This window comes from Schistocerca serialis, chromosome 1, assembly GCF_023864345.2.
Source record: "Schistocerca serialis cubense isolate TAMUIC-IGC-003099 chromosome 1, iqSchSeri2.2, whole genome shotgun sequence".
Lineage (NCBI taxonomy): Eukaryota > Metazoa > Arthropoda > Insecta > Orthoptera > Acrididae > Schistocerca > Schistocerca serialis.
This window is the reverse complement of record NC_064638.1, coordinates 946,582,141-946,600,660: the sequence shown is the minus strand read 5'-3', so window position 1 is coordinate 946,600,660 and position 18,520 is coordinate 946,582,141. Positions and strand designations below refer to the sequence as shown.

The 18,520-nt window shown below is 39.5% G+C and overlaps 1 protein-coding gene across 1 annotated transcript in view; it reads left to right on the top strand.

Annotated features, from left to right (window-relative positions):
* LOC126412603 (protocadherin-like wing polarity protein stan) overlaps nt 1-18,520 on the top strand; it is a 345,349-nt gene that overhangs the window by 286,970 nt on the left and 39,859 nt on the right. Inside the window, exons 40-42 of the mRNA XM_050082273.1 lie at nt 1,615-1,761; nt 14,798-15,031; nt 15,214-15,417. Coding sequence (XP_049938230.1) covers nt 1,615-1,761; nt 14,798-15,031; nt 15,214-15,417 — 585 coding nt within the window. The remainder of the gene's footprint in view (nt 1-1,614; nt 1,762-14,797; nt 15,032-15,213; nt 15,418-18,520) is intronic.

The window sequence follows — 18,520 nt, the reverse complement described above, 5'->3', positions numbered from 1 at the left end:
CATATAGAATTTATTCTAGATGCAGACAAATGGGGTACATTGATTCTGTCCTGGGGAGTGGTGGGAGACTAAAAACCTATGTAGTCTTCTTAAACCCATAATCAACAGCAATTGGAAGATTGGTAGGAGACTGGGAAAGGAAATTGTTTACAAAACACTTTTGCAAGTCATCCTAAAAGATTACACAAATATGTTGGACCTATACCAGATAGGATTAACAGTGGGTATTGAATGTATGTAAAGAAGGGTAGCACAAGTGGCCACAGGTTTATCTGGCCAATAGGCAAGTGTTACAGAAGTTCTGAAAAGCCAGATGTGAAAAGCCAGATGTGGCTGACACTTGAAGATGGACAACAACTACTGCTACAAGATTATTCCGCAAAAGTCTGCATACTAAGCTCCAAGAAGAATCTAGAAGTATACTACCAGTCCTGTAGGGACAGCTAAGACAATATTAGACCAATTACAGTGCACACAGAGGCATTTATTTTTTGGCCATACTTCCAACACTCCAATGTGTAGGGAATGGGGAAAAAACCCTTACAAGTGGTATTTCGACAAATCTGTTGCCCTGCACCTAAGCAATGATTCACAGGTTATGCATGTAGATGTAGATTGCTTAGCAATGTGCCTTTTTCTTCTTACTGTTATATGACAATCACATTTGACCTCCAAGGTGTTAGATCATAAAGAGCCTCAGAACTCGTGCTTTGCCGCTTTGGGAAACATTATATCTAGTACTTATCCCTCCTCTCAGGAAAGTAGCCAGTTCTATGTGGTACTTTGTTGCCAGTATTTATCCTTGAAAACTGTGAATACTTGGTATTAATGTATCCTAACATCTTTAACTAGTATCTGAGAAGCACTACTTGTAAAGACTGTATTAATAACCCGTATCTACAAACATACGGTAGTTGTAGGAATCTAATTTTTTTTATATATATCTACAAACATACGGTAGTTGTAGGAATCTAATTTTTATATATATATTAGATTCCTACAGCTACCGTATGTTTATAGATATGGGTTATTAATACAGTCTTTACAAGTAGTACTTCTCAGATACTAGTTAAAGATGTTAGGATACATTAATACCAAGTATTCACAGTTTCACCAGTTTTCAAGGATAAATACTGGCAGCAAAGTACCACATAGAACTGGCTACATTCCTGAGAGGAGGGATAAGTACTAGATATAACGTTTTCCAAAGCGACAGAGCACGAGTTCTGAGGCTCTTTATGATCTAACACCTTGGAGGTCAAATATGATCGTCATATAACAGTAAGAAGAAAAAGGCACATTGCTAAGCAATCTACATCTATATATATATATATATATATTTCCTGATGAGGCAACAGTTTGTTGCGAAAGCTTGAGTTTTGTGTGTGTGTTTGTGTTTGTTTGTGTGTCTATCGACGTGTCAGCACTTTCGTTTGGTAAGTCACATCATATCTTTGTTTATATATATGTCTGCTTGTGTCTGTATATGTATATATCTGCAAGTTGAAGAGAATGGCCGTCTATTGCTACTAATTCCATACCATTTTCTTCAGATGTAAACATGAAAAGTTCGAGTCTTTCCACTAATATGATGCCTGCTACTTGGTTTTCCAGTTTTGGAAGAAAGTCCTGTTAGAGAACGTCATCGAGAATCGGATTCAGAGTCGGAAGTATCAGTAGATGGCCGCAGTCTGGAATTGGCTTCAAGCCATAGCAGTGATGAAGAGGAATCTTCCAGCAGGCAGCAACACCGTGATGTCGGTTAGTTCAAATGAGATTTTCATTGAACAAAAACAAATAGAATTATTTTCTAAGTGCATTAAGGGAACATGAGTATTATGAAATTAGAGAATAGAAGAATATAGATTTACATGTTATCTTCAGTAATAGAGAATAGAGAAATTAATTTTAATAATATTGTGCAATATATATCATTCAAATGATGACTTCATGGTGTGAAGCTGAATTGATGCTGAAAATTATACTTGGAGAATAACAGAGATTCTTATCTTCCTAGTTTTAGGTGGTCTGACTTTACAAATGTTGATAGGCATATGTTAGCAGTTCCTGAGTGATTTTTAATTACTTTTTAATGTGTGTGATATGACTCTGAATGTGACTCTCCAGCAGGGATACGACTTCCTCAAATCCTGCCCTGAAATGAGATCCATCCTTCATGAAATCCTCCCCACTCCACCAAGAGTGTCTTTCCGCCGTCCACCTAACCTTCGTAACCTCTTAGTTCATCCCTATGAAATCCCCAAACCACCTTCCCTACCTTCTGGCTCCTACCCTTGTAACCGCCCCCGGTGTAAAACCTGTCCCATGCACCCTCCCACCACCACCTACTTCAGTCCTGTAACCCCGAAGGTGTACACGATCAAAGGCAGAGCCACGTGTGAAAGCCCCCACGTGATATACCAACTGACCTGCCTACAATGTGAAGCTTTCTATGTGGGAATGACCAGCAACAAACTGTCCATTCGCATGAATGGACACAGGCAGACAGTGTTTGTTGGTAATGAGGATCACCCTGTGGCTAAACATGCCTCGGTGTACGGCCAGCACATCTTGGCACAGTGTTACACCGTCCAGGTTATCTGGATACTTCCCACTAACACCAACCTGTCAGAACTCTGGAGATGGGAACTTGCCCTTCAGTATATCCTCTCTTCTCGTTATCCGCCAGGCCTCAACCTCCGCTAATTTCAAGTTGCCGCCGCTCATACCTCACCTGTCTTTCAACAACATCTTTGCCTCTTTACTTCCGCCTCGACTGATATCTCTGCCCAAACTCTTTGCCTTTACAAATGTCTGCTTGTGTCTGTGTATGTGCGGATGGATAGGTGTGTGTGTGCGAGTGTATACCTGTCCTTTTTTCCCCCTAAGGTAAGTCTTTCCGCTCCCGGGATTGGAATGACTCCTTACACTCCCCCTTAAAACCCACATCCTTTCGTCTTTCCCTCTCCTTCCCTCTTTCCTGATGAAGCAACCGTTGGTTGCGAAAGCTTGAATTTTGTGTGTATGTTTGTGTTTGTTTGTATGTCTATCGACCTACCAGCGCTTTTGTTTGGTATGTCACATCATCTTTGTTTCTAGATATATTTTTCCCACGTGGAATGTTTCCCTCTATTATATTCATATCATTAATTTGAACCCAACAATTACATTTGTTATTGTCACTGTTGCGTTTCCAAATCTTTTCTGTCATGTTATTTACTCTTTCTGTTTTTGCCAGTAGGTTCACTTTGTATTCACCTTCTCCTTTTTACCGTAATCTACTATACAATTTTATCCGACCTATATATATACTCATTAATACGTAAGCCACTTCCAAACCATAACCAAAAAATTTTTTTTTTTTTTTTTTTTTCCGCTTTCAACACTACTGCTGCTATAATATCCATCATTTATAGTTCACAAACAGTTCCTTTCACCTATTAAACTACCATTTCGGCTAGTTCTAATAACTTTTCTTTATTTCCATTTCCGTTTTTCCCACATCACTGATCATTTTTAGCCGCTTCCCGCAGGTTTTAACGTCATTATTTCTTTGTCAGACAATTGTTAGCCTCATTTTCATAATCTGCCACCACAAAACCACTCCTTTTAATACATTTACACGTAGTTTTTTCGAAATTTTCCCGAATTTCTCCACCCTTTAACATGTTTTGGTGGCAACACAACCATCTAACCTTTATGCACATCGTTGTCTACCAACCCAAGTTCACCACAGGATCAACATAACCCAGCTTTAACCAACATTTTTTCGCCTTTTTTCACACCAGATCTCCAGTTGCTTTCTAGTTCACCTTTATCTCTCCCCATATATTTTTATTTTCACTTTATTTCAGCCTCATGTTACACTTTCCACCTTCTAATACCATGTCACCCTCACAACACTCCCACAACGACCCCATTAAGTTTTATTTACATTCCGTCCGCAAACATGCCATCGCCCTAGCCAGACTACGCTCCCATATTTTATTTTCTCAGGCTTGTCTGACATTTGGCATTACCCCCAAAGGCCTCACACTTAAAGTTCCCATCTCTGGCTGCAACCCTTCTTTCCATCAGTCCCTATACCAGTTCCAAACTGAACAATCCATTGCCCTCACCCACCTAATCCTTCAACTACACATCAACTTGGCCAATGAACACACCCGTCAACTCCTATCCATAATAAAAGTCCTCAGTCTTTCCTCTCCCACATCCACACCGGCTGTTCAGAGCATCCTCCTACAGGCCAACCGCAAATTACAACAGCATGCCACCCTCCACCTCAAAAAACTGAGGGAAACATTACACGTGGGGAAAAATGTATCTAAAAACAAAGATGATGTGACTTACCAAACGAAAGCGCTGGCAGGTTGATAGACGTACAAACATATACACAAAATTCAATCTTTCGCAACCAACGTTTGCTTCATCAGGAAAGAGGGAAGGAGAGGGAAAGACGAAAGGATGTGGGTTTTAAGGGAGAGGGTAAGGAGTCATTCCAATCCCGGGAGCGGAAAGACTTACCTTAGGGGGAAAAAAGTACAGGTATACACGCGCGCGCACGCACACACACACACACACACACACACACACACACACACACACACACATCCATCCGCACATACAAATGTCTGCTTGTGTCTGTGTATGTGCGGATGGATATGCGTGTGTATGCGAGTGTATACTTGTCCTTTTTTCCCCTAAGGTAAGTCTTTCCGCTCCCGGGATTGGAATGACTCCTTACCCTCTCCCTTAAAACCCACATCCTTTCGTCTTTCTCCCTCTTTCCCTCTTTCCTGACGAAGCAATCGTTGGTTGCGAAAGCTTGAATTTTGTGTGTATGTTTGTGTTTGTATCGACCTGCCAGCACTTTCGTTTGGTAAGTCACATCATCTTTGTTTTTAGATATATTTCTCCCACGTAGAATGTTTCCCTCCATTATATATTTTCCCCCACGTGGGAAAAAATATATACAATCAATCAGGAAGAAGAACTTAGTCCACTAGAGAGCTTTACATGTGGAAATATATTACAATTTTGTCAGTCCGAAAGAATAGTAATGCAAAAAAAAAAAAAAAAAAAAAAAAACCCTTCCCAGGAAAGCTAAGAAATGGAAAATGTCATATATCTTACAAATAATGTATTGTGTATACATAGACAGACAGATCCATTATTGTATACTACATGATTGCAGAACAATCAATGGAAGCAATTAATTCCATAAAATATCTACAAGTGTGTGTACAGAGCAATTTAAAATGGAGTGACTGCATAAAACTAATCGCAGGAAAGGCAGATGTCAGATTCACTGGAAGAATCTTTAGGTAATGTAGTCCATCAACAAAGGAGATAACTTACAAAACCCTCATTCATGCAATTCTTGCATGTTTCTCATCAGTATGGTATTCTTACATACCAGATAGGATTGACAGAGAAAGTAGAGGAGATCCAAAGAAGAGCAGCACATTTTGTTACAGATTCATTTAGTAATTGTGAAAGTGTAGCAGAGATGATCAATCAACTCCAGTGGCAGACTCTGTAAGAGAGGCATTCTGTATCACAGTGTGGTTTGCTATTAAATTTCTGAGTCTGTATGTTCCTAGGAAAGGCAACAAACATATTACTTCCTTGTACATATATCTCATAAAAGGACTGTGAAGATGTAATGAGAAAGAGTCGAGCTCACATGGAGGCTTACCGGTAATCTTTCTTCCTGTGAATCATTTATAGCTGGAACAGGAAAGGTGGGGGGAGGACACTGGGACAGTGGTACACGAAGTACACACCACCAGGAGCATAGATGTAGATATATTTTGAGAATGGTTACTTATGGACACCTTTTATAGTGCTCCTGCAGCCATATTACTTGTTATGTTGGATCAAACAAGAAATTATTTACATTGTGAGTCACTATAAATAACCCTATCTAGCAGGATATTGATATCCTTTTGCAGCAGTGGTATGACATGACTTGGTATGGTAATGGGCCTGCAATATTTAATACTTTTGATCAAAGTCGAGTCACCAGGTATGAATTAACTGCCTGCTGTTTACACTGTAAACGTTTCATTTATTGTGGGAAGGTCTGACTGCCTCACAGTAGCTATTACTTTTTTTATGTTGTGATCAGAGACAGTATTAAAGAACTTAATGACCCTGTCAGTTTGTTTATTGAGGTACAAAAGTTATATCAGTTCTGTGACATTGTGTGCCTCTTATGCCTTGACTTCAGCCATAGTTTAACATAGCCTGAAAGATAAAAGTCATACACACTGTATATCTATTTAGGAGTTTATCAGTGAGAGTTGTATTATGATAAAATGTTTTAAGTTCTCTGCTACAACCGTAGTCTTAAGTTAAAATATTATTTCGAGAAAAATATAAAATATGCAGTTTTGCATGTATCTGATTATCAGTTCTAGGTGAATCCAGAATGTTTGCAAATGAGTGAGATCATTAAAGCTTTTATTAATGAGTCTGTCAACAATTGCTGCATTTATATTAGGTGACTAGTTTCAAACGTTACAGGCTCATTTTCAAGCCGGGCCTACTGAGGCTGCACTGACAGTGCCTGATCTTAATAATAAACATCAAATTGGCTATACATACTTTATAAATGTTTGCAAAATGAATGCCACAACCCACACACGCCCCACACCAGTTCAAAATTAAACTCTTCTGTCAGTGCAGCCTCAATAGGCCAGGTTTGAAAGTGTAACTCTAAGGTTCAAAACCATTTGCCTAATATAAATACTGCAACTGTTGACAAAATCTTTAATAAACCCTCTAAAGAATTTAATAAAGTTGCTGGTTCCCTGTCAAACTGGTTCCTTGTGAAACTGAAGAAATGAGTGATATGTCAAATTTTTATTGTATTTGTGGCCATGAACACAAGGAAAGAAAAGCTTGCTTTCATATACAACTAAAATTGATTCAAGGAAGTTTGAAATTTCAGTCCAGAAAAATCTGTTAATTTCCAACAAATCTTTTGATGGATTGAAATTGTCGCTCTATTACATTTGTTCTCCGAGATGCGTATAAATATTAATTATTTCTCTGTATCTGTTACCTAAAGATATATATCACCTTTACATATTTCATTCCTTGTAATTTTAATGTAGTCTTATCTGCAGTTTCCATTTATCTGTTGACAAGCCCTTAGGTTCTAATCTTATTTCAGAGTTGCATTTTTCAGCATTCCATAAGCTATCTAACTTTCCCCTCTTCTGTCGACAAGGTATTTAACTGAGTTTCCTTTCAAATTTTTACATTGTATTGCTATGAACTAATTTTCATTGAGGTGCCTACTGTCAGTACAATGATACATGAAGTGTAATGGTGCAGATATAATAGGATTGCATTATTATCCTTTTTTAAGTTTTTCTGCTTCAGGTTTTATGGGAATTTCCTGTACACAGTGTAGCATAATACCCATTAAGATTGCATTTTGTGTAAGCAGATAAGTTACAAAATGTACACCTCACTAGTTTCATCCTGTTGAGGACTTACTTGCATTATGCTGGTATCTATTGTCTTAAATTGTCACGGACATTCTCAGACACACAGCAACCTTTGCATGCAGGAACTTCAGAGGTTGTTGCCTGTTACTCCTTTTTGTTCCATCTGCTATTATACTTTGTCCAGTAGATCTTCTTTTGTGTAAGCCCTGTCACTTTTCCTCTGTAATCACTATATAAGTTACATGAGGTGCTGTTATATCCTCACCTCTCACATATTACCAGCTCAGTTTCCTCCATATAATCTGAAGGCAGCACTCTTCATAAAAGAGTTTTTTTGTTTTATGCTTCTCAGTCTCATTTTTGCTTACACAGGGTCATGCACTTCTACCACACCATCTGCCTTTCCCTGATTCTTTGTCGTAGAAACCAAACCCACTGCATCTCAGTACCAAAAGATCAAGGCATCCTCTTTCTCCTCTCACCCCCTGCCCCCCCCCCCCCCCCCCCCCATTTGTTGTGATGTTGGATGGAATGGTGAGAAATTGGGTCAGAAATTTCAGTAATGGGTGAACCAATGTCCATGATGAAACATGGAGTGGGTAGCCTTCTGTTGTCAGTGGTGGTTTGGTTGCAAAAGTAAATGAGAAAATTTATGACAATAGATGGCTCTCAAGAATAATGCTTTTTGATGAGTCCCCACACTTTTCCAAAACTTTTTTGCCTGAGAGTGTTACAAATTGCTTAAATTTTCATAAATTGTGTTCATGTTGGGTTCTATAAATGATGTCCACAAAATGAAATGACCTGGCAGTGCTTTGACATTTCTTATGTGATATAGTACTGGGGAGATGAATTCTTAAACAGAATTGTGACCATTCATAATCCTCAAAAAAAAAAAAAATTTAAAACAACACTGTTTGCACAGAAAATCATGTGCACTGTGTTCAGGGACAGGTAGGACATTCTGTTTGTTTAGTTCCTTCCCAAAAGTAGAACGATTAGTGCAGTATGATAATGTGAAACATTGAAAAAACTTCGGCACTCAATTCAAACTGAAGGCATGGGAACGCTCAGGCAAGCCCTTTTGTAGCTTCATGATAATGCACGTCACCATTTTGTGTGTTACTCAAAACTGTATTGAACAATTCGGCAATGATGATACAAAAACCAGTTCTCACCTCTGGCTGTCTTCACTGGCAGCATCTTTCTGTGAAGTGTGCATAGAAAAGTTGGTTCCCATTATGACAGATGCCTGAGCAATGGTGGCAACTATGTGGGAAAATTTTTTAAGAAATGCTCTTTCTTGTAAAAATAAATTTTGGTTGTTAAAATGTTTTTATGGTTTTTTTTCCAAAATGGTACTTACTTTCCAAACTTGTTCTGTACCTGTATTATATTTACCTCTAACAAGGGGCTTCTACCAGTCACAGTACTTAAAATTTCTATGTATCCACTGAAGATATTCGTTTGTGATGGGTGCTCCAGCTTTCTCCATAAGCTAATCAGGAAGGATGCTAAACAGCCATGTAAAAAAAGTAAGGATCACAAGAGCGATTAAAGTATCTCATGAAAGGAAAAATGAAATGTATCTTTTGGCAAGAATGAGTAGGGATCCTCTCATACTTGCACACTACAAAAACTACTCAAAACTGATAAAGTTTATTAAAAGATCAAGCAACATGCACATAATGTCAGAAATCAGTACTTTCGACAACAGAGTTAAGGCCATATGGAATGTAGTGAAATGGAAGACAGGACACCAGCCACAGAACAAGACAACATCACTATTGAACTGAATGGAAGGACTATAAATAATGAGTCCCAGGTAGCAAACGCATTTCATAATCACTTCATAAATATAGTAGAAAACAAAAGGACAGTCAGTTCAAGAGCCAAGTCATACAGTACGTTGAAAATGTAACCTTTATAAAATTCAATCATATGAATGTATCAACAACTTCTCCTTCTGAAATTAGGAGAATTATACATTTTCTCAAAAATAAAAAGTATCTTTTTTTGATGATACTAAAAATTTGTGCCCGTGTAATGCATCACCAACTCAAGGGATTTTTTCCAGAGAGACTCTGATACGCTGCCGTTAAACACTATTTCAGAAACGTGATAAGAGACATGTCAATAACTACCAACCTGTTTCAAAAACTTTTGACAAGATGATGTATTCTAGAATAGTGTCTCACCTTAGCAACAGTAGTATCCTTATAAAATCATAGTTTGGGTTTCAGAAGGGTTGCTCTACTGAGAATGCCATTTACACATTCACTCACCACATTTTACAAGCATTAAATAATAAAATAGTACCGGTTGCTATTTTCTGTGACCCTCTTAAGGCATTTGACTGTGTGAATCACAGTATTTTTTATGAGATTCGTGGTGTAGCCAACCAATGGATAATGTTCTATCTAACCAAAACAATGCAGAAAGTTGTACGTAGTAATTCAAGCAATAAAGTCCAGGGACATAATTCTGACTGGGGGAGAATTCGTATATGGTGTTCCCCGAGGTTGAATCTTGGGACCACTACTGTTCCTCATATATGTAAATGATCTTCCATCTAGTATACAACAAACAGAATTAATTCTTTTTGCAGGTTACACTAGTACTGTAATCAATCCAAGCATATGTACATAAACAGAACAAATGGTAAAAATATCATTGACTGGTTTTCTGCAAATGGTCTCACCCCCAATTTTAAAAAGACACAACATATTTAGTTCTGCCTATATAGAAATACTACAGTAGTGATAAGTGTATCACATGGTGAGGAAATAACAACAACTTAGTTCAGCCATATTTGTGCTTAGATTCATCACAATTCTTGGGGAGAAACAAATCAGTAGGTTGACATATTTTGCATATTTTCATTCAATAGTGTCATATATAATAGTTCTGGGGGTAACTCATCTTTAAGAAAGAAAGTCTTCATTGCACAAAAATGTGCTGTAAGAATAATATGTGGTGCTCACCCGTGATCATCTTGTAGACATCTGTTGAAGGAGTTGGGCATTCTGACTGCTGCTTCACATTACATTTATTCCCTTGTTAAGTTTGTTGTAAATAATCCACTTGAAAAGGAACAATGCAGTACATAATTATAAAACCAGAAGGAATAAAGACATTCATTACTCCACACAAAGGTTGTCGTCAGCCCAAAAAGGCGTGCACAATGCTGCAACAAAAATTTTTGATCACTTACCCAGTGACATAAAATGTCTGACAGACAGCCAAGTACAATTTGATAATAAACTGAGAAAGTTTCTTGTTGACAATTCATCCTATTCTGTAGAAGAATTTCTATTACAGTAATGTGTAAAATGCGGTGGATAGGATTACTAACGCCTGTACAATTTTTTTCTCTTTGTAAATAAAGAAAATAAGAAAAGCTTAGGAATGTTCAGAATCTAGCTGTATGTACAAATTAATTTCTGATGTGAATGTAAATTCACTCGTTTCACATCATTATGATCTATCGTGCAAAATTATCCAGGGAACATGTGACTAACTAACTAACTAGCTTCCTATTGTTCTGATTGGACTTTATAATTCTGTTAGTGAAGCAAGTGTTGCATCACCCCATTCACTGAAACGTTGTGTGTTTGAACCATGTTAAAGTGTCTGTGGTTTACTAACCAGAATCCTATTAGCTACCTAACTGATTTGGTTCTGATCACCTAGTTTTTCAGTATATTTAAACATCTGTTCATTTTCATACACTGGCACGTTTATCACACGTATTGCAATTCACAGCTGCTGCCAGTGAAAAGAAAGTCTGCCTACATGCTTCACCCATCTGTATATGGCTATAAACACACACACAAATTAAAAGGTACCACAATTTTTCTTTTGCCCTTTTTGCTGCTGTCGACACATTAATTCTTACATACAAAATAGCCATTTCTCACTCTCCACAGTAGCTCTGTGAGGAAAATGCCAGAATGACAATGCTGGAATAACAGTCCTACTCCACAGAAGGAGTCTGACACAACTTAAGCACTAAGAGTCAATACTACTCATAGCTTCTAATGGACTTTACATTACTACTAATTAGGAGAGAGAGATTAATAAGAGCTCTGACAGCTCCAGAAACACACCTCATCAGAAACTGAACCATACCATTCAAAGGACGTGGCTACAGTTGTGGGTCATGTGAATGGCCACTACTTTTGCAATCCTTATGATGCAGCTCTTAGTGTAGTGATGTCGGCTGTTTTCTGCTGCTCCTCTATTGTGCCCTAAGCAAATTTCCATGAAAAAGTATTTGAATTCAGTGTTAGGAATATTTAAGACTTCATTGAAATCAAAGTTAGCAATTCAAGGAACCAATTCTGAGCATTCTATCCCATCAATTAACAAAACACATTTGAACCAATGTGTTACACTGCTGCTGGCCACTATTAATTGATGTCCCAAAAAGTCTCTGAAGCTACTGCCCATTTCCAAGTGATAGAAAGTTATGTTGCAACCAATGGTTGACAGCTTATTGATGGGACTCTTCCCTGAACAGTCTGTATGGCACAAGCAGATTTCGCCCATGTTTCTGGCTGGAGTCTTCCAAAGTGAGAGCTTACGTTTCAACAATATTGGTAGAGGGTGGCAGAGGGCTGGATCGTATTTACTAAGGCCCAGATGAGTGGTAGCAGCACTCTGGAGTCTTTGACATATTCCCAGGTCACTCACGTTGTAATGTGCAGTGACAAAAGTGTTGCTCCCATCAAGCGTTTCCTCACCAAGGGACACTCCCATTGGTTAGTGTTTTTAGCCTTCTGTTTCTTTTATATCTTTTGCCTTCACATGGCTCAGAAAACAGTTAACATTCTGTATTTATAATTTTAGATTAGAGTCTACATTTCCTCTCTTTGTAATTATTAAATTTAACATTGTAACTACTTCATAATTAATTTAAGAACATGCTTTTTGAGCCGTCCTTGCTACCTTTCCACCAGTGACAGGCTTTGTGCTCATTGTGGAGACCACTTGCCCCTCCGTGCCCTGGTTCACTACACCACAGCAACTAAAGTCTCCTTGACACCTTAAAACATGACATTACCAAAATTTAAAAAAAATCCTTTTGGGCATGAAACATAACAATTATGCATTGCACAATTAATTTATTATCCTCTTTTCAGCTGATAAAACCCACAGTGTGGCTAACTAACCTCTGACCAATCCCGTTGCACTAAACTTTTAACAACTTTAACTACTATCACATACTGAAGAGTGAATTGATCAAAATGTCTGTTGTTCAGCATCGAGTGAGGGTTGGCAACTTATTGCAGATGTTTCCAGCTCATTACTATAAGTTTGGTGCTGGAACTGCAATATGAAAGCTTGAAACTTTGAACTAGACAATATATAATGAGTAGGTCAGGATTTTATTGACAAATCATACTTTTTTCCTGAACTTTTAAGTTGAATTTACAACAATTTATGCACAATTCCAGGTATCATAGTGTAGAAAAATCTATTTTTACTATGGATATGAAATCATATTTACACATTTTTTAGTAACAGGTCATATTTCAACCAGCTTTTGCCAAAAAGGCATATATTTGTTTTTTCTTGACACAAGACCAAATTACATGAAAATGTTACTCACATGACAGTGAGTCAGGAGATACTGTCACAATCATACACAGCATCTATTACAAAGTTTTATTTATCAGGACTGCAGTAGACAAAAAGCGTAACACATTAGTTGTCTGACATGAGGTATTGTCCAGGGCCGACAAAACACACTTGAAGCCAACAGAGGGCCTTCCTATGTAATAAACATCACACTTGTGGTTACACTATTCAGTTTGAGTACGAACTCTGTCTGGTTCAGCATTCCAGAAATAAAGTGCTCCAACAGAATGAATTTGTGAGGTTTTGTTCGTGATTTTAGAGAGAAGTTCTTCAACACTGATGAGAAAATGTTATTTTGTGAACTGTGTGAAGTTGAAGTTGCTGCATAAAAGCACTATAATGTGCAACAACACCATTAATATTTACAAATACAACAGTTTAATAATGTATGGAAAGTTCTGGTTGAATTTAGGAGTAAAGGAGATGAATTACCAAAATTCAGAAGTCCTACATTGTCGATATGTACACAAACAGAAAGTACAGAGCTTGGCTAGCTTTCAGAATGCACTTCCTTTTTCAAGCTTGTTGGAAGTGCATTCCAAAAGTTAGCTAAGCTCTGTACCTTTTGTTTGTATCCCTATCAACACTGCAGCACTTCCTAAATAATTCAAATACAGCAGTTGTGTCAAGAGAAGTGTCAAGAGAAGTGTTGAAAATGACGCCAAACACTATTATTTGAGCAGACAGACCCATCTTGAACCATACAGTCATTCTTCAAGGACTTGTATGATGTATGAGATGATGGTGTCTTGCAATGCCCCATTGGAGAAGCTAAAGAAGCCACACTTCAGATAGTTCTTGGAAGAGTACACAACACTTCCAATTCAAAATATACCTACATTGAGAAAGAACTTTTCATCTATGTACTTTGAGGAGATGCTTAACAAAATAGGAATTAGTGTTGCCGACCAAGAGGTCTGGGTGTCCATAGATGAAATCACCATGTGGATGGGTGTTACATGTTACAGCAAGTCATGTCACTAACACTACTGAGAACACAAATCACGCAGCACACAATCTGAACATCATTCCTATAAAATTGGTTATTCTTATGTAAATAGTTTCCCTTCTATTCTGGCTCTAGCAGTGAAAGTTTGGTTATAACCATCCTGTATTTTGGTCAGGAAAGTTATCATCACAGCCATATACTTTTGCTAAGGGTAGCAATCATGACATTCATGTCACCCTGTAACAACAGTACCGTGCTCGATTATTCGTATTTTTTGACTATAGGATCACTGAATGAGTATTCGAAATCGTTGTGAAAGAGTTCCTGTAAAGATGTGATAGCAATCACTAATGTATTAGCAAAAGCAGTCACTTTTGGCCTCTGAATACCACAATAAACCTTCAGCAAGTTTTAATTGTCAGATTTACTTCATGAGAATCTCATCCTGATGCAGTTCTGTTATTGTGCTTATATTTAACACTCTTCCACAGGAAGCCTTCTGCTTTAAAAGAAGCTCCTTCTTTTGTATGATGGTCATCCACCTACTGTCTATTCAGTAGTGTAAACTGATAAAAGGAATCACTCTATACAGAGTAAAATATGAAACAGTATATCAAAATTAGGAGGAGTGCCTCAAAGAAGAACATAATCTAATGTTTTTCAAAAATTGTCATAAAATTGCTTGTAAAAATTGGAAATAGGCAGTGTTGCTATTTTTCTAATTTCTGAATTTTTTTTTTTTCAGGGGTGTCTACTGTTGGCAAAACAGGTTATTTGCCTAACATTTGTGAAGATGCTGGAAGTGCAAGAGCTTCTCCAGCAATGAATCGTGGGAATAACACCAATTTTAACAGAGGGACAATGCAATCCCCTCCAACACTAAATATAATAAACAACAGTCAGCTTTTTCCTAACATAAAACCCATGTATGCTCCTCATTGGTCTAGCCAGCTTCCAGAGGCATATCTTCCTAATAACAGTAAGCTTAAATTTCAGTTAGTTTAAGGCTTTCTAATATGCTTTGCAACTCTCATAATAACTCATTGGTTCCAAAATTAAGTACAAAATCATTTGTGAGGATATTCCCGTATGAAATTAGTTCATATTCCAACATTTAAGTAATTTCTTAAGTTAGTAATTTCTTGCCTGTTTTATGTTTAGTGGTGGATTCTGGCCTGCAAACAAACCAGTGGTCAGCAACCCCCTCAGACAATGAAACTTCATCGCCCAATCCATTGCCACATCCAGATTCAGTCCAACTGCACAAAATGGTAGCATCAGAAGAAAATTTTCACGATGTAGACCAGTGCTCTGAAACGGAGGAGAAGCTGCATCTAGGTGACAAGTACCTTTTTCCCTATACAGGTATGTTCTCGCAAGCAATAGCCTCCTCTAGCTCACTCAGAATTACCAAGTAACTGCAAAAGACCTTTCATTTGTTTCAACAGGAAACTTACATTGTACTGAACAGGCAGACAATTCCATTTTTTATGTGTGTGATTCCTGTATAGCTGTACCATAGGTGCAATCACAATGCAGGGGTATCTCTTGAGAGGTCAGATAAACATGCGGTTGCTGAAGAGGGGCAGCAGGTTTTTCAATATTTGGGGGGGCAACAGTATGGTTGGCTGATCTGACGTTCCAACATCAACCAAGATGGCCTTGCTATGCTGGTACTGTGAATGGGAAACTACAGCTGTAATTTTTCCTGTGGGCTTGCAGCTCTATTGCATAGTTAAATGATAATAGCATCATCTTAGGTAAAATTAGGTAAAAAATTCTTGAGATAAACTAGTCCCCATTTGGATCTCCAAGTGGGGCTACTCGGCGTGATATCATCATCAGGGGAAACAAAATTGCCATTCTACAGATTGGTGTGTTGAATGTTAGATCTCTTAATTGTGAAACAAATACTAACAAAGAGATAGAGGGGCTGGCCAGTACTTACCTCAGCTCAGTACAGCTGATAGATAACACAAAACAGAACAGAAAATTTACATTCCTAGCTTTCGGAACTTTGTTCCTTCATCAGGGAGGAGAGAGGGGAAAATAGGCAGCACCTTCAACAAACCCCCCTCATAGCCAACAAACCTAGCCTAGCCACCCTATTCAATCTCCCAATCCCAGCACATACCCCACACAGACCAAATCTCAACTATAACCACAGTCAAATGCCACATACCACCAGTCCCAATTCAGTTCTAAACCTCTCCTCCAGATCCCTCTCTCCTCCAGAGACATCTGTTCTATCAAAAGGCTAAACCTTTAGCCCCATGCCGAAATTCAACCACACTGCTCTGGTTTAAGATCTCCTCCCATTTACCCGGAACCCCAACTGGAAATATCACTTTACCACCCAAACACAGCCCCCAAATACTAAACCCAGTGTTGAACCCTGTCTAGAACAGTTCCGACCACCTTCCCAAAGGGATCCTCCTCCCCTCCCCCAAAACCATCCCTTGCAGACATTTCAGGAATTCCTCACATCCAGTGTTGCCTCCCAGTCCTTCTTAAAGAACATCCCGACAACCCCCAACATCACCCCAGCTGAATCCCGTGCCATTAAGGAGCTGAAAACAGACCGCTCTATTGTTATCCTCCCAGCAGATAAAGGCTCCACAACTGTGGTACTTGACCGTGTGGAGTATGTGGCAGAAGGACTGCGTCAACTCTCCCACACCTCAACCTACAAAGTTGTTACCCAGGATCCCATTTCCTCCATCCAGACTGAGCTGCAGAAAATCCTAAAAATCCAAGGTCCCTCACAAGGCCTCACAACGGCTTCCATAGACCTACTCACTCCACCTGAGCCACGTATCCCTACCTTCTACCTATTACCCAAAATCCACAAAGAGAACCTGGCCGTCCAATTGTGGCAGGCTTCAAGGCCCCAACAGAACGTATCTCATGTCTGGTAGACCAACACCTCCAACCTATCACCTGCAGACTCCCATCCTACATCAAAGACACAAACCACTTCCTAGAACGCCTCAAATCCATTCCCACTCCCCTCCCACCTGAAACCTTTCTTGTCACCATAGATGCTACATCCCTTTACACAAACATCCCACATACCAATGGTCTCTCTGCCCTTGAACACTACCTCTCCCAACGCCCACCCAAAGATCTTCCAAAAACCTCGTTCCTTATCGCTCTTACCAACTTCATCCTCACACATAATTATTTCACTTTTGAAGGCCAGACCTACAAACAAATCAGGGGAACGGCCATGGGAACCAGGATGGCTCCGTCATATGCCAACTTCTTCATGGGCCGCATGGAGGAGGCTTTCCTGAAGACCCAACAGCTGCTTCCCCTGGCCTGGTATAGGTTTATAGATGACATCTTTGTGGTCTGGACTCATGGTGAAGAAACACTTCCTAATTTCCTCCATAACCTCAACTCCTTTTCGAGTCTGAATTTCTCCTGGTCCTTCTCCAAAACCCAAGCCACCTTCCTGGATGTTGACCTTCATCTTATTGAAGCTCACATCCACACCTCTGTCCACATCAAACCCACAAACAAACAACAGTATATTCACTTTGATAGCTGCCATCCATTCCACATCAAACGCTCCCTTCCCTACAGCCTAGGTATTCGTGGCAAACGTATCTGCTCCAGTGACGAATCCCTCAACAATTACACCAATAACCTGACCAGTGCTCTCTTCTCCCGCAACTATCCTGCAGACCTTGTCCACAAGCAGATCTCTCAAGCAATACATTCCTCCCTAAATTACTCCACCGGGGATATGACTTTCTCAAGTCAAGCCCTGAAATGAGATCATCCCTTGACAATCTTCTCCCCACACCACCCAGAGTTGCCTTTCGTCGCCCCCCTAACCTCCATAACATCCTTGTCAAACCCTACAATGTTCACAGACCACCTTCTCTACCCAGTGGTTCCTACCGCTGTAACCGACCCCGCTGCAAAACCTGCCCCATGCATCCCCCCCACAACCACCTACTCCAGGCCCCCCCCCCCTTCCTACCACCTTCAGAGAGGGTGAGAGCCCGACACCACCTAGGCTCCAGGCTCCGGTTCATATTTATCTCGACCTCAGCTCACTCCCGAAGGTGGGTACTCCGGCTGCAGTGTATTGCTCACGGTTTGTCGAACTTCGTGCTCGACTTGCCGGTCACACCTTTATTTACACCGATGGCTCCAGAACTGACGATGGTGTCGGCTATGCCTTTGTCGTCGGGGCCGTCACCTTTAAATACCGGCTCCTCGACCAATGTTCCAGCTTTACGGCCGAGCTTTTTGCTCTCCATCAGGCCGTTCAGTATGCCCGCTGCCACCGCCATTCATCGTATGTACTCTGCTCTGATTCCCTCAGTGCTCTTCAGAGCCTTGGAGCTCCCTATCCGGTCCATCCCTTGGTGCAACGGATCCAGCAGTCCCTCCATTCTTTCGCTGATAATGGTTCTCCTGTCAGCTTTCTGTGGGTTCCCGGACATGTAGGAGT